The following is a 24,106-nucleotide window of genomic DNA, read 5'->3' as shown; positions in this document are numbered from 1 at the left end:
GTGAGCTGCTCTCCTTAGCTGTCTGTGTGTGCCACAGGTGCTGACAAGTCATTAATCGCCATGACAACGGCTGCACACACACAGACACACAGCCACACGGCTCTCTCTGTCTGTCTCACAATCTTTAAAGGACAGATTACAGCAGCAGAAACTTCATTTGAAACAGCAAATACACATTATTAACCCCTACAGTGCCAAAATGGGCTCTCTAGCGCCACCTAGACACACTAAAATGGCCACTGCAGCCCATAGGAATGTCGTATCAAGATCAAACCAAAACTGGTGTGTTTGACTTACAAATCACGCATTGACACCCGTGACCTGATTCCAATAGGAAGTGAGCTATTTGTCCTTTCAAAGTAAGATTTCGCCTCAAACGTGGTCTCAAGAAAACACATCTCCTCCTACACCGTTTATTTTATCAGTTTTAAAGATGCACACATGCCACCTCAACTGCTACTAAACAGATCTTCTGTATAACTTTATCTCTCTCATCATCACATTATTTTCATGATTGGACCAACAGTTTGGACCAACATTTACACAGTAGATTTATTTTGTTTTGTGTTGTTTTTGTCGTCTCTTCCTCAAAATAAAGGAAGAGGAATCTGATGGGAAGAAATTCGCTCATCTAATTTGCATAATGTGACATCACTTGTACATACCTAGAGCTGCAGAAAGCATTCAAACATCAAAACGTTCAGCTCTGTAAGGATTTTCTGATGTTTGTGGCAATATGTTTGATATTTCTAAATAATTCACAGTGACGAAATAGGCTGGGGGCGGAAATGGGCGCAAGTGCGAGGTCCCGCCAAATGCTGCTTGCAGCTTTAATTATTATTATTCTTTCTCCCGCCGCCTCTTTGAACTGGAATTTGACCCCCTAAACATGCTCAAAAACTCACCAAAATTGGCACGCACATCAGAACCGGTGAAAAATTTTATAAAATGGTGACATTAACCCCTAAAGTGCCAAAATGGGCTCTCTAGTGCCACCTAGGCACACAAAAATGGCCGCCACGGCCTGTAGGAACGTCGTAGAAACATGAAACCAAAAGTGGCGTGTTCGTCTCATCAAGACCTAAAAATCACGCGCTGACACCCCTGATCTAAATCCAACAGGAAGTGACGTATTTGCCCTTTCAAAGTAAGATTTTGCCTTAAAACTGCCTTTCCTAAAAAATCTTCTTCTCATACACCACTTATCCAATCGGCTTCAAACTTGCACAGATGACAGATCAACTCCTTCTAATCAAAAGTTGTGCGTAACTTTTTCATTACTCGCTTCGTTTGGATTTTATGGCCTCCATAAGGTGAGATGTCAGAAAAACGTCCTGACGATCTTCCAAAGCTGGCCCATAGGAAATGAATGGCAGCAGGGGGGAGAAAGAGACCAATCTTTGGGCTTTTTCTAGCACTTACAGGGTCTCCATACTTTGTGCTACAGACTCCATTCCAACTCTCAAATGTTGCCACAGGTCTCATCTATTCACTCATGTTTTCATCTTTTTCATATCTTTTACCGTTTTTGATCTGTGCCTCTCAAAGTACCATGAGCAAAAGTGGAGAAATTCTCAGTTTACAATGGGTGTGTATTGCATGGAATGCTGTGAGCTAGAGTGGAGAGGGCTCTAAAAATCGTCTAAAACTTTTGTCTTTAACTCGCTGCCATGGCCACAATTTTCACTGTACAGACACAATCTATACCACAAAACGTAGGAAAATTTGTCCAGCTCACAGATATGTTGACATGGAATCTCTCACACGTACACATTTTTGCTGAGTGGCTCCAAAGCGAAGGGAGCGCCGATTTTTTTCTCATTCACTCCCATGTAAAGTCTGACAAGAAATTTCTGGAAACAGCTTAGGTGCAACACATTTTAAACTTGCTCCCCTGACCACATTTTTGACTCGAGTAATATAAAACGCGACACGTGCGTTCATGAGACGTGGCTGTCTCTCAAAATCACTTTATTTTCTTGCTTGGACCAACGGTTTGGGCATGCGAAGCATTTGTTCGAGGAGTTAAAACCCATTATAAACAGCCTTTGGTGAGCTGCTCTCCTTAGCTGTCTGTGTGTGCCACAGGTGCTGACAAGTCATTAATCGCCATGACAACGGCTGCACACACACACACACACACACACACACACACACAGCCACACGGCTCTCTCTGTCTGTCTCACAATCTTTAAAGGACAGATTACAGCAGCAGAAACTTCATTTGAAACAGCAAATACACATTATTAACCCCTACAGTGCCAAAATGGGCTCTCTAGCGCCACCTAGACGCACTAAAATGGCCACTACAGCCCATAGGAATGTCGTATCAAGATCAAACCAAAACTGGTGTGTTTGACTTACAAATCACGCATTGACACCCATGACCTGATTCCAACAGGAAGTGAGTTATTTGACCTTTCAAAGTAAGATTTCGCCTCAAACGTGGTCTCAAGAAAACACATCTCCTCCTACACCGTTTATTTTATCAGTTTTAAAGATGCACACATGCCAGCTCAACTGCTACTAAACAGATCTTCTGTATAACTTTATCTCTCTCATCATCACATTATTTTCATGATTGGACCAACAGTTTGGGAATGGGAAGAACTTGTTCGAGGAGTTAAATCTCCACTAAAAGAGGTGTCTGTCTCTCTCTGCTCTTCTGCCAGGTGCGCCTACTTAATTACCATGGCAACCGCTGTCACACACAAACTCACAGAAACATGATGCAGCTTTAATTAGGGACCTCGGCTGAAGGGCGAGGACCCTATTGTTCTTGTAGCGTTTATTAGGGACCGAGCCTAGAGGCAGAGGACTGCTCAAGGAGCAGTCCTCGCCAAAGGCGAGGACCCTCTTGTTTTTGCTGCGTGCGTTTATAAGTGACTGGGCCCAACAGTAGTGGACTACTCACAAAGAAGTCCTCGCCAAAGGCGAGGACCCTCCCTATAGTTGTTGCCGCATTTTTTCTCACTGACCAGTCCTCGCCGAAGGCGAGGACACTATTGTTTTTGCTGCGTTTATTATTATTATTATTATTATTATTATTATTATTATTTCTTTCTTTCTTCCACCGTCTCTTTAAACTGGAATTTGACCCCCTAAACATGCTCCAAAACTCACCAAAATTGGCATGCCTATCAGGACTGGCGAAAAATTTTATGAAATGAAAAAATTAATCCGAAAAGTGCCAAAATGGCCTCTTCTAGCGCCACCTAGCCATTTAGGCACACTAAAATGTCCGCTGCAGCTTGTAAGAATGACGTAGAAAGATCAAACCAAAACTGGCTTGTTCGTCTCATCGAGACCTACAAATCACATGCTCATAGCCCTGACCTAAACCCAACAGGAAGTGAGCTATTTGCCCTTTCAAAGTAAGATTTCGCCTCAAAAATGCCCTTTCTTCAAAATCCATCTTCTAATCCTTCCTTCCTTCCAACTCCACCAACACCCTTTATCGTCTTGACTTCAAAGTTGCAGTACTGACAGATCAACCCATGGGGAACAAATCTTCTGTACAACTTTTTTAACGGTTTGGATTTTATGGGCTCTCAAAGGTGATAAATTACAAAACCTCATGACAATTTTTGTGCCACCTAGACACACTAAAATGCCCACTGTGACCGGTAGGAATCCCGTAGAAAGACCAAACCAAAACTGGCTTGTTCGTCTCATCAAGTCCTACAATTCACACGCTAACACCACTGACCTAAATCCAACAGGAAGAGCGCAACTGCCATTTCAAATTAAAATGTCGTTTTTCACAAATTCTCTCTCAAAACATATTTCCTCCTACACCATTTATCCTGTCGGTTTCAAACTCGCACACATGACAGCTCTACCTCTGGTGAACATTACTTGTGAAGGACTTTGTCATAACTCGAATGATTTGGATTTTATAATTGTCAAAGTTGCAGGACACAAAGCCTCATGACGATCTTCGGAAGAAAAAATGAGGTCCTGTTCATCGCTGCTTGCAGCCTTAATTAAGAATGTTACTCACCATTACAGAACATGCTGATTAGATGAACAACACATTCTCACTCTGACATCGTCACAGAGACCTTTGTTCATGGACTTTCCACGTCAACATATGATGTGCAAGGCATCCTGGATGCATTGGTTGTTGATGTTCTGGGACACCATGTCAACTTCAGCCTGTTACATGCATTGTCTGTTTTCAAAGTACACTGTTTTCACAGGAAATGTACAGTTTGCATTACAGTCTCTTTCAAAATGAACGCACTGTGTCGGTACAACACCAAAAATTAACATTTTTTTTCCTTCAACAGCAAACACATGGTTACTGTAGTCACCAAATGCACGTGGTTGGTTTTTTGACCCATCTACACCCCCCCCCCCCCCCCCCCCCACACACACACACTTGAACTTCCTTCCCCTTAACTTTCATTGTTGTCCCACCACGTTTCCCTCTGAACCCATTGGGCACCATTAAACAATAACAGCAACTGACCGTGTATCATGTTAACGTGAAAGGATGGCTGTCTTTGTCAGTGTCCGACGCTGGAAGTCATCGACCAAGCACTGGTTTTCGACGACTTCGGAGCGAGACCTGGTTGACATACTGTAACCACTGGGATGTTTTTGGAGATACAGCAGGGAATCACAGCCTAAAATATATCATTACCATAACACTACTGAGAACTTTGCTGCCTATTTTTCTAACGATGCCTAATACTCAGCTTGTACTCTGTTGGTGTAACACAAGCCACAGACCAAAGGCCCCTGCCTTCATAAGAAACCAGTCGAGACCCAAAATCTAGTAAGATGGGTGAAATCCTGCTTTGGTCTGAGTAATGCAATGCTATAATGTTTGATTTATAACAGATGTGTTAGACTTCTGCTATAACCTAATACTGGTATATAAATTACAGTTAATTACACAATAATATGTCAATGCAGTCTGGAAAAATCTTTATTCTGTTTTCTCTCCAGATTTCATATTTCCAGGTTCTCTTTGGTTTTCTGTTTTTCCTTTTTTATTTGTTATTTATAACAAAACCATCTTGTAACATTAGTTGTGCTGTTTTCACATCCACAGTAACAAAGCAAATCATGAACACTTTGGGATTAGCCAGTGGGTACATGTGATGGACGTAGGGACAGGGACTCTGATCAGAGAGCAGAGCACAGAATGAAGGAATGAGCACAAGGCATTAGTTTGGATGTTTGTGTGTGTGTCTGAGTGTGTGTGTGTGGGCTGCGACTCTAAGGGGCCCAACAGGTATCAAGTATAACATTTCTGATCATTTGTTTGCTCATAGTAATGGTAGTCATCCCTTCACTTGGATAATTATGTGTGCACATAAATGACTTGATTTGTGCACATTAGCAGTTTAGTTTTGGTGTGTAAGCAGAAAGTGCCATACACTAGTGAGGGGGTTTGATTAAGATAAATCCATCATATGATCAGCTGATTCTACCCTTTTAACCTCATCGTTACTCTGTCTACACATTCATGGAAACATTTGACATTTGTTCTCTGCAGATCGTCATATAGGTAGGAAGGCAGAGGAGGCTGGAGCTGTGCTGCTGAGTCTGAATCTGCTCAAACACAACATCAAACATGCTAGGAGGGCTGCAGCCTTTCTACGGGTCATCCAGGTCTTCTCTGCATCAGGTAACTGCACACACACACACACACACACACACACACACACACACACACACAAGCACGCACACATGCAGGCATGCATGCAGGCATGCGCGCGCACACACACACACACACACACACACACACACACAGAGCACTCACTGATCAATTGATATTGATATGAAATGTGCTTTGTCATCAAATCCTGTCAAAAGACCCTTCCAATGGATCCTCCCAATTCTACCAAGAACCGAATCCTTCCTTCAGAGAATTTTCAAGGATGCATGTGTGTATCCTCAGAGTGCATTAAGTGCCCACAGTTCTTTGCACATGATTTGCCGGAATTGCCACACAATAAGTCACACCTGGTCACTAGCTAGCCTGTTTCAATTTGTGTTCACTGAATGCTTAGAAGGGGTGTTGCCTAGTCTCTGAAGGATCCCTTTTGGAAGGACCCATGCTAGAAAGGAAGCATCCTTGACATTGAGAAGCACTGTTTATTTTTTCTGTCTCACTACTTCCTGCTTTTGTATTGACTATTTATTAGGGCCCTAAGTCCCTCTTGTTTCTGGTACATTTATTAGGGACCTCGGCCGAAGGACGAAGTCCCTCTTGTTCCTGTAAGGTTTATTATTATCATTATTATTATTATTATTATTAGGGACCTCAGCTGAAGGGCGAGGACCCTATTGTTTTTGCAGCATTTATTATTCTGTCTTTCTCTCTCCCACCGCCTCTTTAAACTGGAATTTGACCCCCTCAACATGCTCCAAAACTCACCAAAATTGGCACGCGTGTCAGGACTGGCGAAAAATTGTAGGAAATGAAAAAATTAATCCGAAAAGTGCCAAAATGGGCTCTCTAGCGCCACCTAGCAGTCTAGGCACCCTAAAATGGCCGCTGCGGCTTGTAGGAATGACGTAGAAAGATGAAACCAAAACTGGCTTGTTCGTCTCATCGAGACTCACCGTTTATCGTATGGGCTACAAAATCGCACACAAGACAGATCAACTTGTCCTAATCAAATATTCTGTATAACTTTTTCATTACTCGAATGGTTTGGATTTTATGGTGTCTTCCAGGTGATGTCTTACAACACCTCCTGATGATTTTTTGTGCCACCTAGACACACTAAAATGCCTGCTGCGACTGGTAGGAATCCCGTAGAAAAACCAAACCAACACTGGCTTGTTCGTGTCATCAAGACCTACAAATCACGTGCTGTAACTACTGACCTAAATCCAACAGGAAGTGCGCTATTGCCCTTTCAAAGTAAGATGTCGTTTTTCACAAATTCTGTCTCTCAAAAAATATTTCCTCCTACACCATTTATCCTATCGGTTTCAAACTCGCACACATGACAGACCAAGCCCTGCTAAACAATTCCTCTGAACAACTTTGTCATTACTCAAACAGTTTGGATTTTAAAGTGTTTAAGGTGACATGTCACAAAACCTCTTCACAATTTTTGTGCCACATAGACACAGTAAAATGGCTGCTGTGGGCTTTACGAATGCTATAGAAAGATTAAATCAAAACTGGCTTCTTCATTTCCTCGAGACCTACAAATCAGTCATTGACACCACTGACCTAAATCCAACAGGAAATGAGTTAGTGCCTCTTAAAGGTGACATGTCACAAAACCTCTTGACAATGTTTGCACCACCTAGACACACTAAAATGGCTGTTGCGACCTGTAAGAATTCTGTAGAAAAATCAATCCAAAACTGGCTTCTTTTTCTCCACGAGACCTACAAATCACTCATTTACACTGCTGACCTAGATCCAACAGGAAATGAGCTAGTGCCTCTGAAAGGTGACATGTCACAAAACCTCTTGACAATTTTTGCACCACCTAGACACACCAAAATGGCTGCTGCGGCCCGTATGAATGGTGTAGACAGATTAAATCAAAACTGGCTTCTTTGTCTGATCAAGAGATACAAATCACTCATTGACACCAACAACCTAACTCCAACAGGAAATGAGCTAGTGCCTCTGTAGTAACATGAGCAAATATGTCAGCTGCGAGCTAGACATCATAAACGTATGTCCAAGATTGCATTTTTGCATTGATGTGGAAAAAAATCTGTTTACCCCCTAAACCTGCTCAAAAAATCACCAAAATTGGCACGCATGTCAGGACTGGTGAAAAATTTTAGAAAATGAAGTAATTAATCCAGTTCCAAAATGGGCTGTCTAGCGCCACCTAGACACACTAAAATGGCTGCTGCGGCTTGTAGGAATGACGTAGAAAGATCAAACCAAAACTGTCTTGTTCGTCTCATCAAGACCTACATATAACACGCTTGCACCCCTGACCTAAACCCAACAGGAAGTGAGTTATTTGCCCTTTCAATGTAGGATTTTGCCTCAAAAATGCACTTTCTTCAAAATCCTTAAAAAAACAAATCCTCCTACACCCTTTATCGTATTGGCTTCAAAGTCACAACCCTAACAGATCAACCCCCGGGGAACAAATCATCTGTACAACTTTTTCATTACTTGAACGGTTTGGATTTTATGGCCTCTCAAAGACAAAAAACCTCATGACGATTTTTGTGCCACCTACACACACTAAAATGCCCGCTGCAACCAGTAGGAATCCCGTAGAAAGACCAAACCAAAACTAGCTCGTTCGTCTCATCAAGACCTACAAATAATGCACCGCACCACTGACCTAAATCCAACAGGAAGTGTGCTATTGCCCTTTCAATGTAAGATGAAGTTGTTCACAAATTCTCTCTCTCAAAAAAGATTTGCTCCTACACCGTTTATCATAACTGCTTCAAACTTGCACACATGACAGCTCTACCCCTGGTGAACGTTACTTGTGAAGGACTTTGTCATTACTCAAACGGTTAGGATTTTATAATTGTCAAAGTTGCAGAACACAAAGACTTATGACGACCTTCGGAAGAAAAGATGAGAGCCAACATATCTAAAACTTGCAACTAAGGTTGCATTTTTGACTCCACACACATAAAAGCTATATATCGCTGCTTTCAGAACAAGTTTATTTCTCTGGTGATATCTTCAGATTGACGATCGGACCCACAGTTTGGAACTGGAAGGACTAGTTCAAGAAATTTTAAACCCATTTTGCTCTCATCCTGTCTCTCTGTCAGCTGCATGCTGTCATTAATTAGCATAACAAAAGCTTCACTCTGACAGACACAAGCCTGTGTGTGTGTGTGTGTGTGTGTGTGTGTGTGTGTGTGGTCACACACACCTGACAGGATAACATAGACCAAATTGACCAGCTCATGTGTCTCATTCCTACAATTTCCTAAATGAATGCCTGAAAGCAAAAACATGTAAATACAAGATCTCCAGGTCAAACTCTTTTGCCTAACCCCTAACCCTAACCCACACATCCATATCAACACTAACATAGCATTTATTTTATTTTCTTTGCAACAATGGCTTGAAAATCTCAATAATAGGAAAGTAGGAGAAAAATACAGGTAGTTTTACTGCTTATTATTTAGTGTTCCCCAGTTTGCTCTACTGGGGAAGCAGAAGAAAATAGAAAATAGAAAAAAGAAATACTTCTACTGTTAATATTCTCTCTCTGTCTCTGTCTCTCTCTCTCACACACACGTGTCCTGTTACTGCATGTTACTAACTCAGCCTCTTCTCCAGAGCCTTTGTGTTCCACTGTCTCACAGGTTAACTTCTATCACAGTGGTGCCTAGTGTGACGTGTAAGGTTGTGCTGCTGCTGTGGTGTCAAATGCCATGAACTGAAACGGTTTGGATTTTAGAAGCGTTCTAAGGTGCAGGACACAAATCCTCATGATGATCTCTGGAAGAAAAGATGAGGGCCAACACACTGTAAACTTGTGATTAAACCTGTAAAACCCACTGTTGCAAATTTACAATATCACTTTTAACAATTCTAAAAAAAGGCCTGCAAATGTTTTTTTTTTCTCAAGATCACATTTACATAGTTAATGGGTCCTATTGTTTGTCCTTACAATGCTATTGGATAGAAGAAGTGTTTATAGGTCTGGTCATCTGGCCATGAACTCACTCTACCTGCAAACTTCCCGTTGAGCTCATCTCCTTTTTTTGCGTGACTGGATTTGTCAGGATTAAAGTAAGTAAAATTCCTTAAATATTTTTTTGTGTTTATTATAATGTCTAGAACATGTACATATTTAGTTATTTTGTAAAACATTCATCAAATTTGATTTAGAGCTTGTTATGTCTGTGTTGTAATTCTACAACGTTGGGTCAGTGTGGTAGTCAAAATAGCCTGTGCTCTGTGGAGTTACATTTAGGTCAAGTTTTGTACTTGAAAAAATAAAATTTGAAACTGAAAATTCATGTGTTGATCTTGAATTCTGAAAAATATAACAATGTATTCAAAATAAAAATAAGTGTATGAAACGTTTTTTCAGGTTAAATATAATTTTGATTCACATTGGTAATTCTTTTGAATCGGCGGCACGGTGGTGTGGTGGTTAGCACTCTCGCCTCACAGCAAGAGGGTTGCCGGTTCGATCCCGGGCGTGGGATCCCTTCTGTGCGGAGTTTGCATGTTCTCCCCGTGTCAGCGTGGGTTCTCTCCGGGCACTCCGGCTTCCTCCCACAGTCCAAAGACATGCAGATTGGGGACTAGGTTAATTGGTGACTCTAAATTGTCCGTAGGTGTGAATGTGAGTGTGAATGGTTGTTTGTCTCTGTGTGTCAGCCCTGCGATAGTCTGGCGACCTGTCCAGGGTGTACCCTGCCTCTCGCCCGATGTAGCTGGGATAGGCTCCAGCCCCCCCGCGACCCTCAAGAGGATGAAGCGGTTAGAAGATGAATGAATGAATGAATGAATGAATGAATTCTTTTGAATAAATTATTTATTTTCACTTTTCACTTCCATATATATTTTGACATTTGAGGTCTTATTTTTTTCAGTTGCATGTTTTATCTTTTCAGATTCAGACCTTATTTTTTACAGTTTCAAATCTTTTTTTCACTTTCAGATCTTTTTTTTTTTTTTCCAGTTTCAAATCTGTTTTTTGAGTTTCAGACTTTTGACCCTGATGTGGCGTGGGGGGCGTGGTATCAACTGAGCTAGGCATGGAATCATGAGTGACAACTGAACAAAAAGGCTTGGAAACTTCCCCAGTGACAGTGCCTTCAGGGAACGTAGGAACTAAAACAAATCTAACTCAACACTTATATACACCATATTCATGTGATTGGCAGTGTAAGAATTGATGCCAGTGACAAACTTCCATTTAAAAATCTGTTTTAGACAGTACTGAGCACCAATTGTGGTATAAGAGCGATAGATTATGCCAGATATCGCAGTTCAACAGCCACATTTTAAGTGCTGATATGTCCGATTTCCACATAGCACTGTGAACGCAGCGTAGTGTCCGCTTGGCTTGCAAAGATGGCGTCCGGCCGGTCGGGTCAACCTGCTGGAGCCCATACCTCCAACACATAGGTGAGACATGTTAACTAAGTTTTGGGAAATCATAACAAACATTAAGGGGTCGTTTTTGTGACAACATACATTTTTTCGTGACGTCTTTAAGTGGCGAATTTGTCAAAGCTGGAAAGTAAACATTGAGCTAACGTTAGCGTTAAGTGGCTTAACTTTACGCCGTATTAGACACTAGCAGGCACTGCCTGAAAAACACAGACAAACCTATTAATTTGAATAAGGCTAGTGCTGTTTTGGCTGCAGGAGTGCATGGGATGCCAAAAACACCCACAGTAGCCTGTGGTGGAAAGCTACAGTGTGAATGAGGCCTGATGCTATCAGCTAGTGTTTGTGATTTTACTCCTTTGACTGTGAAGAGTAAAATTTGCAAAGGCTTACAGTGTCCAGATCAAGCTTTGTCCTTCAATGTGCATTGTCTGTTAACTTCTGTGTTTGCTAGAATGTAAACAGAGCCTTATAAATGTGCACACACAGAACCTCTCTGTTATCAGTGTAAAGTGTCACCTTTTCATAGAGTTAAGTTAGTTTGTTATACGTGTGTGTGTGTGTGTGTGTGTGTAACTTAAAATATTTAATCAAGCCAGTGCAATAATGTAAAGTGATGTTGTTTATTCTAGGAGCAACTGAAAAGGGAGTTTCTTCAGAGACTACTCAATAAAGTTTCTCAGGTCACACAAAGACTACCCCTTGATGTGGACTATTTACAGTTTGTTGTCAACCAGGAGATGGTTCTTTTGAGGTCGTTGTCTGGCCAGGTTGAGATACCACAGGAAGTCATCAGTGCTTTGACTGAGTTGACAACGATTGTCAATATGGAGGACGACTCTAATCTGACCCCCAGTCAAGTGCCTGTGTTGCAAGGAGAAATGGGACGGCCAAAATATGATGAGTCTCCTCAGCAACTACAACGCCTGATAGAAATGTCCCTACCAGTGTCATCCATTGCAAATGTTCTGGGTGTATCTGAGAGTACAGTGAAACGGCGCATGCACGATAATGGCCTTTCCATAAAGCAGTACTACAGTAACATAACTGATGAACAACTGGACAATTTGGTGAGGTCAGTGAAAGCCAGGACACCACACGTATGATACCGAATGATGAAAGGAACCCTGCAGGCCATGGGCCACCATGTCCAGTGGAAGAGAGTGTCTTCATCCATGCATCGTGTAGACCCTGTTGGAGTACTCTCACGAATGACAAGGATTGGGTGTGTTGCAAGAAGGACATATTCTGTTCAGGGTCCTCTGCACTTGACTCATATCGACACAAATCTTGAACTTGTCAGGTATGCCTTAATGTTTACATGCTACTCAGATCTACAACACTAAATACAGAATGATACATTAAAAATTAAATATGTTTACAGATTCCCTGTGACATTTTAACACCCTTGTTTTGCATCAACAAATTAATTCAAAGAAATGTACACAGATAGTGATTTACACTGATTTTTATTTTCAAAGATATGGCTTTGTTATTTTTGGAGGAATTGATGGATTCTCACGAAAGGTTATTTCTTTTTTCACCAATAACCATTACAGATTGTATAGACTAAGTGAGATGATGACAGTTGAAAATGACATATGGATCTACTGTTAAACTTGCTGTAGGGTGCATATATATATATATATATATGTGTGTGTGTGTGTGTGTGTGTATACATACATATATATATATATATATATATATATATATATATGTGTATATACGAGGTGCCTCACAAAAGTAACAGGACTGGGGTCACATAAAATGTATATCAAATCTAAAGTACAAATTACAAGTTTTCCCCTTCAGAACAATCCCCCTCGAGTCCACCGCACTTTCCCATCCTTCTCCGCCACGCCTCCATGCACTCCTGGAAGGATTCTCCTGGGATTGTCCACAGTAGATCCATATGTCATATCATATATATGTCATATATATATATATGTGTGTGTATATATATATATATATATATACATACATACAGTACAGGCCAAAAGTTTGGACACACCTTCTCATTCAATGCGTTTTCTTTATTTTCATGACTATTTACATTGTAGATTCTCACTGAAGGCATCAAAACTATGAATGAACACGTGGAGTTATGTACTTAACAAAAAAAGGTGAAATAACTGAAAACATGTTTTATATTCTAGTTTCTTCAAAATAGCCACCCTTTGCTCTGATTACTGCTTTGCACACTCTTGGCATTCTCTCCATGAGCTTCAAGAGGTAGTCACCTGAAATGGTTTCCACTTCACAGGTGTGCCTTATCAGGGTTAATTAGTGGAATTTCTTGCTTTATCAATGGGGTTGGGACCATCAGTTGTGTTGTGCAGAAGTCAGGTTAATACACAGCCGACAGCCCTATTGGACAACTGTTAAAATTCATATTATGGCAAGAACCAATCAGCTAACTAAAGAAAAACGAGTGGCCATCATTACTTTAAGAAATGAAGGTCAGTCAGTCCGGAAAATTGCAAAACCTTTAAATGTGTCCCCAAGTGGAGTCGCAAAAACCATCAAGCGCTACAACGAAACTGGCAGACATGAGGACCGACCCAGGAAAGGAAGACCAAGAGTCACCTCTGCTTCTGAGGATAAGTTCATCCGAGTCACCAGCCTCAGAAATGGCAAGTTAACAGCAGCTCAGATCAGAGACCAGATGAATGCCACACAGAGTTCTAGCAGCAGACCCATCTCTAGAACAACTGTTAAGAGGAGACTGCGCGAATCAGGCCTTCATGGTCAAATAGCTGCTAGGAAACCACTGCTAAGAGAGGCAACAAGCAGAAGAGATTTGTTTGGGCCAAGAAACACAAGGAATGGACATTAGACCAGTGGAAATCTGTGCTTTGGTCTGATGAGTCCAAATTTGAGATCTTTGGTTCCAACCGCCGTGTCTTTGTGAGACGCAGAAAGGTGACGGATGGATTCCACATGCCTGGTTCCCACTGTGAAGCATGGAGGAGGAGGTGTGATGGTGTGGGGGTGTTTTGCTGGTGACACTGTTGGGGATTTATTCAAAATTGAAGGCACACTGAACCAGCATGGCTACCACAGCATCCTGCAGCGACATGCCATCCCATCCGGTTTGCGTTTAGTTGGACAATCATTTATTTTTCAACAGGACAATGACCCCAAACACACCTCCAGGCTGTGTAAGGGCTATTTGACCAAGAAGGAGAGTGATGGAGTGCTGCAGCAGATGACCTGGCCTCCACAGTCACCGGACCTGAACCCAATCGAGATGGTTTGGGGTGAGCTGGACCGCAGAGTGAAGGCAAAGGGGCCAACAAGTGCTAAACACCTCTGGGAACTCCTTCAAGACATTTCAGGTGACTACCTCTTGAAGCTAATCGAGAAAATGCCAAGAGTGTGCAAAGCAGTAATCAGAGCAAAGGGTGGCTATTTTGAAGAAACTAGAATATAAAACATGTTTTCAGTTATTTCACCTTTTTTTGTTAAGTACATAACTCCACATGTGTTCATTCATAGTTTTGATGCCTTCAGTGAGAATCTACGATGTAAATAGTCATGAAAATAAAGAAAACGCATTGAATGAGAAGGTGTGTCCAAACTTTTGGCCTGTACTGTATATGTATGTGAACAAGCTTCTATTTATGTTTAATGATGATCATGTACCTGGGTGATAATAAAGCATCCACTGCACTTGATTTCTTCTTAGAGGCAGTGCAAAAGTATGGCTTTCCATTAAGGTAAGACCAACAAATAGGTGAAGCTCACAGTGGTACTCATTCCTCAGAAATTTGTGCATTAGCTGTCAGTTAAAGATGTATAATGGTTGTAATATGTTGGATGTAAAACAAATGTTAAGCTGGCCATCAGCTCCAGTATTCTTGTTTGAACGGTTGGATCATTTCAATCATTTTACACATCACTGCACAATAATTTGACCAGTGAAATGACCAGAGAGAGTTATGCACAAATCAGCAATTGGAATAAAAATTAAACCAAAACCAGAAAACACCTTGTTTTTCGCTTGTCTTTCATAAAAATCTATTTCAGAACTTAACAGATCATTAAATCTAGAGTCTTGGCTTGTCATGTTTAAGGTTGTAAGACGAAGCTGCAACAACATCCTCGACACTGAATATGAATTAACAACATTAGCATTTTGTGCTCTATCGGCTCCAACACTTTAAAAAGTATTAAGTTGTCTTACAATTACAATTTAGATTGTCTAGGTCTTAAATATTGCTGCCTTCAAAGCCTTTTATTTGTAAATTTGTATTTAAGACTATTAGGTTTTTATTTTGTTCAAAGTTATGTATTTGGAGCTCTCAAGATTTTAAAAGTTACTGTAGCATATGTATTTTTTAAACATAACTTTTTAAAAAAGTATTTATTTGTGTGTGATACATTCTTTTTAGAGTGAGAGGTGACCAAGGAGTGGAAAATGTGGGCATAGCGCGATGCATGTTCACTATTAGAGGCTGTGGAAGGGGAAGTTTCCTGTCAGGAAAGAGTGTGCACAATATATATTTTTTAAAAAATAATATTCAATAGAATTAATCATGTCAGATGTTGCCTTCCACAGTCATACTTTGTGAAAGTTCAAATATACTGTACAAACATGAGGGTATTTTTATGTTTTCTTTTAACAGAATAGTGCGTTGGTGTGGTGAGACGTTTGGATGGCAGTTTCAAACGTGTACTACGAGGTTCTTCACAGCCTTGAGGATGAAGATCTACTAGATCCTTCTGACAGCAAACATTGTGTTTCAAGGGTTTAACCAGTTGAACACCAATAAATTTACAACAAATGGGTTTTTAAATGTTTATTTGTTGAAGCCAAGTACTTCCAAACCTGGATATTTGTCTTTTAAAAATGTTCAACAGTACTGTTATATAACAAGTTCTTGGAATGCAAATGCAGTACTATTTCTTAAAATCAGAACAGAGTAAACAATAGCAATTGGTGCTAAACATTTAGGTTGTAGTTTAACCTTGAAAACAGACACATTTAATGGAATTACACATTGTTGAATTCTTGGCCTAGCTGAAAAGCCTCCTTCAGAACCTCTCTGAATTGGTCATAGGACCTCATATGTCTTACAGGTAGCACAACAGTCTTGGCACATGCTGACACAACGGGGTAACAGACTTTGTGATGCCCGAAGTCTGCATTGCAGTCATGGTTAAACTTGATCGTTACAGCAAAATCCTTCTTCTCTGAGGGAAGGAGTGGGATGTGACCTTGGCCTGTGATCCACTGCAGAAACCTCGCAGGTGTGATCTTTTTGGTCTTTGGGCCATCTTTGTCATCTTCACCTGGGCTGTCTTTGTCATCCACATGCCCCTGATCTTCAGCTATGAAGCAAATAGATTAAAAAAACAAGTGTATGTGACAGTTAAACATTTACTTTTCCTTTATGGCAGTGCAGTTCTTGAATTTAAATAAGTGAGTTAGACAGAGGTACTCTCAGCCACAAAAGAACAGCTGATCCAAAAATTTAAAATGATTTCATATTTGGAGATAATTGACTATCTCAACCAGGCACAATAGTTACAATAATGGATAATGGATACTGTGTTATTTTATTAGCAGTAAGTACTTCTACATGGAATGGAGATGATTTGTCTTTGTCAGGTTTAGGAAACAATGAATCATTTGTAGGTATCACCTTTATGTATGCTTATTATGATTATGGCCTTGCTCAAAAAATAAATGAGAGAGCCAGCCTCTGATTTTAAAACACAGAGTGCCCTGGCAAACAATAGCTATTACCATCAGGATTTGTCATGGAGAATAAAACTTTAACCTGTTTAATACCAGTGAAAACTACAGGTGGCAGCTGGCTATTTTTTTAAAGACTACAAGTGGTCACAAATTTCAATGTTTTGTCACCAAACACTCAAATGTGACAGTTTTTGAGTTCAGATTTGCAGGAAATAAAAATCAATATACCTTCAACTTCATAAAGGAAGTCCTGTACAAAGTTAATCATCTCCAGCTCAACCTGATGCCTGGTAGTCCCTTTGTCACTCAGTTGAGGGAGAATGGATGCCATGACAAACACTGCATTGACCTATGATGAGATAAAATCAAGATGTAAATTAAGTCACCCTTTTACTATGAAATTTCACAGCAAGTTAGTGTATCTTCTTCATAATAATATTAAATGGTCACACTTGTTTTGCTCACCTTGACCTCTTCTCCAGGAACAAACAGGGGTCGGCAGATATCTGGGTACTGCCAGATGAGCAAAAGAAGGTCATACAGCTGCAGGCCTTTCATTAGTTGTTCCAACATAGGCTGCAACCTCAGCACTGCATGGAGTATTATGGCCCTACAACAGCAGAAATTAAAAAATTACTTGTGCATTGTATTTTCCTATAAATACATATATAAAAATACCCTGTGTCCTAGCATACCGAACAATGGACTCCTTGTTTTGAACTGTGACAGCTCCAGTATATCCGCAATTTAAGATTTCATCAGTTAGGTCTTTAATTGAATGGTCAGTCGACAACTCAACCTGAAAATGAAAACATAAATTACCAGGAAGAACATCTCTGTGCCATATTACAAGTAAACCTGAAAATATCATTTGACAAAGAATGCTTTTTTCATTAACCCAGCATTTCCATCATATAGAGACCATACCTGCTCAATTAACCCTCGCAACTGGACATCAGCCACTGCATCACTGTTGAGAACTGTTGGGTTTATCTTCCCACTACAGAGGTAACTGTAGGTCCATGGGCTGAAAAAGGCAGGGGCTGGGCCACCTTGTGCCAAACTAACAGCCAAAATCTCTCCAACAGTCCTATTTACACAAACTGAGCATTAATGGATTACTTATGTTAGAAAACATTTAACAAAAAGAACAGTTTGTCCTTACTTGCATAAAAATAAACACACCTGTAGAGGCCACTGTCTAAGTCAGTCAGAGAGTATCGTGGGCTCTTCTGATGCTGTGGTCCCTCAAAGAAACAACCCTCAATTCCTGCCACCATTTCTGTACACATAAGTACAAACCGCATTTACTGTGGTGCTCATGTGCCTTCTGTGTCAAGTACTAGTCAATTTTTTTAGACCAGAATAGTTTAATTGGAAGTTCAACCAAAATATAAATGTGTGTGTGAGACCTTCTTTTCAGAGTGAGAGGTGACTAATGAGTAGAAAATGTATGCCATGTATGAAATAATACACAGTAGAATCATGTCAAAATATGAAAGTAGAAATTCATTCATTCATTCTTCTTCTAACCGCTTCATCCTCTTGAGGGTCGCGGGGGGGCTGGAGCCTATCCCAGCTGACATCGGGCAAGAGGCAGGGTACACCCTGGACAGGTTGCCAGACTATCGCAGGGCTGACACATAGAGACAAACAACCATTCACACTCACATTCACACCTACGGACAATTTAGAGTCATCAATTAACCTAGTCCCCAATCTGCATGTCTTTGGACTGTGGGAGGAAGCCGGAGTGCCCGGAGAGAACCCACGCTGACACGGGGAGAACATGCAAACTCCACACAGACATAATAAGCTGAAATTTAAAAAATGTTTCAGTGGACTGATTTTCCACATGCTTTATAACATTCTAATGCAAATATGTTTTTGTTTTACCTGTGAGAAATTCCTTACGGAGAGCACCTGTGTCTACTCCTGCCTCTCCAAAGAAGGTCACTTTCAGAGAAGCAGTGGGTGAATTTTTCTGTTGACGTTGCCACTGCAGAATGCCTCTCTCCAGAATGCTTGTTCTTGAGATTTGGATGTTGAACGACTTCTCTGTGTCAACTCTTTGACAAATGATGTCCAATACATCATCAACACTGCCAAATAAAACACATAATTAATGGATGTAAAGTACTAATTAGGGTTGTACGGATACATTGATATGGCTTAATATATGATCAACAATCCAATATCATTATTGCAAAGTGAAAACATCGATCCACATCATCATCTAGACATGCCTTTATTTTGAAATTGACCAGTTTTTTCCTGCATTAACAGAACTGTAACTCCAAAGACAATGTCAATGGAGAATTCACCTACTTCTCGCTTGATATATAACCTCAGTAAATGTTTTCAAAATGTGTTTATGTGTCAATCACTAGTTTAAAGCCTTCTTCAATACAGTATGATGTTCATTTTTTAAATGTTGGCCTGATTTGATACTTGATGATAAAGCAGGGTATGCATCAGGGCGTGGTTTTCAAATCTCTGAACTATTGGCTTCAAAACCAGAGTCCACAAACCAATGGGTGACGTCACAGCTGTTACGCCCACTTCTTATATACAGTCTATGGTCTATCTGTATTCTTTTTATTAAAAAGAATAGATTGTTTTTCATTTAAATGTCTAGAAGAGCTCAATAACAAAATTGTGAAATCATATTTTAGTTGCTTTTTGTAAGCTGACAAACTGTAAATATAACTGATTTTGTTAAATGGATCAGATATTGTCTTATATCGATTGCAGGCCCCTGAACTGAACTGAAATAGTATCATCCCTATAATATCGTATCGTGATTAAACTTCTGCTTTACACCCTTACCACTAATGTTGAATACAAAAGCTCTGTAGAATGAAGATCCTTGTAGGATGAAGAAATTTATATCTTTACACAACACAGTATTTACCTTTTGTTCTGCTCCACTCCATTGTCCTGGCTCATGGCAGGTGTCTCAGCGAACTTACAATCTTCCTCTCTTCTAAAAAAGCACAAGGGAGACAAGTATTGGTACTAACAGAAAAAAAACAAGTACTTTAAGTAACATATACATTTAAAATTGACATAAATGTCCACTATCTCAAATACCTTTCTCCACACATGCTAGCATGGATCTCTAGGAACTGTGGTGTGAATTTCAAGAAACAGATAGGACATGGAAGTTTCTGATAGAAAAAAGTTTGAATATTAGCAACTGTCCCATACAAAAAATGTCAATGCAGGCATTTCAAAAGGAAGTACAATAACATCAAGTACTGTACCTCTTCAACGGATGTCTCTGGGTCACAGTGCACAGAGGGGGCTGTCATGGAAACAATCTGGACCTCACTTTGGCATGTCTAAGATATTACAAATGACCCACAAATATTCTGTTATAACTCAGAGAACAACAGTCAACATTTTAAATAAGTTGTACTTGCACAATGCAACATCACATATATTTTGTAGCAATACTTACCTCAACATCCTCTAATGCTGAGTCTATCTGAGACACCATGCATTCCTGAACATGAAGGGCCAAAATCGGCAAAGGAAAACTCACTTTACACGTTTGGCATTGTGTTTTTGGCATACTTTGGAATTCAATGGCATCTGGAGGTAGCAGTGTTAGGTCAAAGTCATGTTGCAAAGGCACAATATACAGGGTGTTTTTTCCTGCCCCTGAAACTGTGCGAATAAGGGTCCCAGTGTATCCATCAGAATCAGGAGGAATCATAATCAGTCTCCTTCTACCCTGACCACCTGTAATGCAGCACTGTTTGGATCATTTCAGTTGTGTTTCTTTGGGCAAGTTATATGAATGTCAATGTATTACAACTGATGTTATATTTACAAGTTTTCTCTACCAGCTCTGTTTGTGGATTGTATATATGTAGGAACTGTATGTGTCAACTTTTTGTGTCTTTTAACAGCAGATACTGCATGTATCCAAGACAAATTTCCTAAGGGACAATAAAGTCTATCTTATCTTATCTTACCTGTAGCCTTGTAGAGTAGCCATCCTCCTGTCAGTCCCTGCATCTTAGGATACTCATTTTGTAGTAGTCTGAAGAACTAAGAGAGCAGTAACAAAGGGACTAGATGATGTCTACATGCTTGTAGAAAAGCCCAACACTATGATAAAGTGATATGTTTCAAATATAGACATTTAGGTGCAATTTTTAAGTAATATGTTCTCTATGTGTAATACCTCTTCATGGCTCATATCCCAGGACATGGAGATGTCGTTTTCCAAGTCCTGCCTGGGCATGTTCAATCTCCTCAGATGAGGTTGGGGTCGTTTCTGCATTCATGTTTAACAGGTATGCATAGAAACTAAAAGGCCTCCAGAATTTTTTAGATGCTGTGCGACAGGTGTTTTGACTCGGTATCTTTCGCTTTCCAAGGTAATTTTTCCTTGTGAAAAACCCAGGAAAAGAACTGCATGATTAAAAAAATATATATATTTGTTTAAAACATGATCATAAATGTACATATAAAACACTAACTAGTCAATTTGCCTTCAAATTAACATGAAAAATACAATTCCATGACATCTTGAACCTGGCCATATCCTGATCTACAGAAGACGATTCCTGCTCCTGCTTTCTTCCTTGCTCTTGCTGTCCCTGAGAAAAGTTCTGTCTGAGCACACTTATAAGGCTCTGTGCAGCTGCAGCAACCGTTGAACTATAGTCGACATTCTGGCAAACACAGAATTTAACAAAGACAATATACATTAATGGCAAAAACTTGAGCTGGACACTCTAACCCAGTGGTTCCCAACCTTCTTTGGCTAAAACTCAGATGACCACAGACATTTTTTTGATCAAATTAATTTGTTTTTTCAATCAAGTAATAGTTTTTTATTTAGGGCCTAGGCTATGAATATTATTGTGGATAGAGGCAGAATAACCAGGATGAAGTTAGTGCAGGATTTTATTTTCCCACTGCAGGACATGTACAGCCTTGTGAGCTTGTACAAGCTTCAAATTAATGCTGAACAAACAATGAAATTAAGCAATGTGCATGAAAAAAGAGCTAGGTAGCTACAAAATGGGCTGTAACTGGTTAAAACAGACTAGACCCAAGTCAATTTGTGTTTTTATCATTGTAAAGATTATTATTGATTGATTGATTACTAGAAATTCCTGGCAAACCCATTTGAGGTCCTGACCCCAAGGTTGGGAACCGCTGCTAAGGAGTGAAATCACAAACACTAGCTGATAGCATCAGGCCTCATTCACACTATAGCTTTCCACCACAGGCTACTGTGGGTGTTTTTGGCATCCCATGCACTCCTGCAGCCAAAACAGCACTAGCCTTATTCAAATTAATAGGTTTGTCTGTGTTTTTCAGGCAGTGCCTGCTAGTGTCTAATACGGCGTAAAGTTAAGCTACTTAATGCTAACGTTAGCTCAATGTTTACTTTCCAGCTTTGACAAATTCGCCACTTAAAAGACGTCACGAAAAAATGTATGTTGTCACAAAAACGACCCCTTAATGTTTGTTATGAATTCCCAAAACTTAGTTAACATGTCTCACCTGTGTGTTGGAGGTATGGGCTCCAGCAGGTTGACCCGACCGGCCGGACGCCATCTTTGCAAGCCAAGCGGACACTACTCTGCGTTCACAGTGCTATGTGGAAATTGGACATATCAGCACTTAAAATGTGGCTGTTGAACTGCGATATCTGGCATAATCTATCGCTCTTATACCGTAATTGGTGCTCAGTACTGTCTAAAACAGATTTTTAAATGGAAGTTTGTCACTGGCATCAATTCTTACACTGCCAATCACATGAATATGGTGTATATAAGTGTTGAGTTAGATTTGTTTTAGTTCCTACGTTCCCTGAAGGCACTGTCACTGGGGAAGTTTCCAAGCCTTTTTGTTCAGTTGTCACTCATGATTCCATGCCTAGCTCAGTTGATACCACGCCCCCCACGCCACATCAGGGTCAAAAGTCTGAAACTCAAAAAACAGATTTGAAACTGGAAAAAAAAAAAAAAGATCTGAAAGTGAAAAAAAGATTTGAAACTGTAAAAAATAAGGTCTGAATCTGAAAAGATAAAACATGCAACTGAAAAAAATAAGACCTCAAATGTCAAAATATATATGGAAGTGAAAAGTGAAAATAAATAATTTATTCAAAAGAATTACCAATGTGAATCAAAATTATATTTAACTTGAAAAAACGTTTCATACACTTATTTTTATTTTGAATACATTGTTATATTTTTCAAAATTCAAGATCAACACATGAATTTTCAGTTTCAAATTTTATTTTTTCAAGTACAAAACTTTTGACCCTAATGTAACTCCACAGTGCTCCTTACACATTACATAAGGTCACTGCACTTCTCACATAGTCACAAATTGAAAAAAAAAATGTAGTAGAAATTTAAAGTATTAGATGATTCATTGTAACTAAGCTCTAAATGTGCTTTTCTGTTAATTTTTTACTTAGTTTAGCTTAGACCATAATTAAATACATGAATAAATTGTATGGGGTATTTGAAACTCCCTGTATCTTTGTAGTTTTTTGTTTGTTTTTTAACTTCTAAATGATCCTGAGCTATTTTTCTCAGTGTTGCCCAAGCAGCAGTTTGTAGCATTAGGAGGTAGAAAAACAGGTTCTGAATGTTCTGGATTTGTTGGGGGGATGCCTGTTGCATTGTTCAGGGACAGGTGCAAATGGTCTTGAATGTGAACCTGTAAGTGCTCTGGAGGGATGCATGTGTTCCTTTTAGTATGATAAGTAGAGAGCATAATAGGCCAGCCAGACAGTATTGTTTGAATGTAGTGGAATTTTGAAAAGCATTTGTATTGAAATGATAATTATGGACATACTAATGGTAATACTTAGATCTCTACCCTCGACACATGGTCTACCACCCTGTCTATTCTTTCTAATAATGGATACACAAACACACTGTGTAGCAAGTGCAATGTTCGCCTTTGCTTCATAGATGAAAAGAACTGATTTATGGACTGTCACTGCAAGTGAACACAGACTTCATTCAAACCACATTGAAAGTGACGGAGGAAAAAGTTTTGTAAATACATTTTTTTCCAATGTTTTTATTCATAAATGCTTATTCATAAAACTATGATTGTTGTGTGATTATTACTCATGATATATACTGTTATGGGGCTTAGTAAGCAATCAACCCCGCAAATGAATACTTAAATGTTCTGTATATCTGTTCAGACATAGCCAGGACAAACAAAGAAGTTCTGTTCCCAACTATGCCCAACGTTGCAAATTTACAACATTTCCCTAAAAACTTACTAAAATGTAAAAAATTTGAAAACTCTTTAATTTCTACATCAGAGACCTCCTAAAATAATATCTGAGAGGTCAA

General features: G+C 39.7%; 2 protein-coding genes across 11 annotated transcripts in view; one reads left to right on the top strand and one right to left on the bottom strand.

The window, feature by feature from the left end:
* Window positions 1–24,106, top strand: part of LOC125887522 (cytosolic carboxypeptidase 4) — a 668,935-nt gene that overhangs the window by 45,673 nt on the left and 599,156 nt on the right. For all 8 annotated transcript variants that reach the window (XM_049574398.1, XM_049574403.1, XM_049574402.1 and 5 more), the window contains one exon: window positions 5,510–5,641. In XM_049574398.1, the coding sequence (XP_049430355.1) occupies window positions 5,510–5,641 (132 nt within the window). The remainder of the gene's footprint in view (window positions 1–5,509; window positions 5,642–24,106) is intronic.
* On the bottom strand, window positions 15,682–23,748 carry LOC125887566 (uncharacterized). Of its 3 annotated transcripts, XM_049574513.1 has the most exons (5): window positions 19,669–21,888; window positions 17,450–18,856; window positions 17,220–17,364; window positions 16,983–17,103; window positions 15,682–16,384 (listed from the first exon to the last, which is right to left on the bottom strand). In XM_049574513.1, the coding sequence occupies exons 2-5, from the start codon at window positions 17,623–17,625 to the stop codon at window positions 16,047–16,049; spliced, it is 780 nt and encodes a 259-aa protein (XP_049430470.1). In that variant the 5' UTR covers window positions 17,626–18,856; window positions 19,669–21,888; the 3' UTR covers window positions 15,682–16,046. The 3 variants fall into 3 exon arrangements, 2 of the variants coding, with proteins under 2 accessions (XP_049430470.1, XP_049430471.1); XR_007449174.1 differs by adding an exon at window positions 22,284–23,748 and having other exon boundaries at window positions 17,220–21,442; XM_049574514.1 differs by having other exon boundaries at window positions 17,220–21,888.

The sequence above is a fragment of the Epinephelus fuscoguttatus genome, linkage group LG4 (assembly GCF_011397635.1).
Source record: "Epinephelus fuscoguttatus linkage group LG4, E.fuscoguttatus.final_Chr_v1".
Taxonomy (NCBI): domain Eukaryota; kingdom Metazoa; phylum Chordata; class Actinopteri; order Perciformes; family Serranidae; genus Epinephelus; species Epinephelus fuscoguttatus.
Note: the sequence above shows the minus strand (reverse complement) of the source record. Positions and strands in the feature narration are given on the sequence as shown.

Bases quoted from the DNA above. Each gene is read 5' to 3' on its own strand.
- LOC125887566 (XM_049574513.1), bottom strand. From the start codon at position 17,625: ATGATATTTTCAGGTTTACTTGTAATATGGCACAGAGATGTTCTTCCT. The intron at 17,104-17,219 runs GTGAGCAAAACA...ATCTCATCATAG, and splicing joins TTCCTGGAGAAGAGGTCAAG to GTCAATGCAGTGTTTGTCAT. The intron at 16,385-16,982 runs GTATATTGATTT...TTTGCTTCATAG, and splicing joins CTTCCTTTATGAAGTTGAAG to CTGAAGATCAGGGGCATGTG.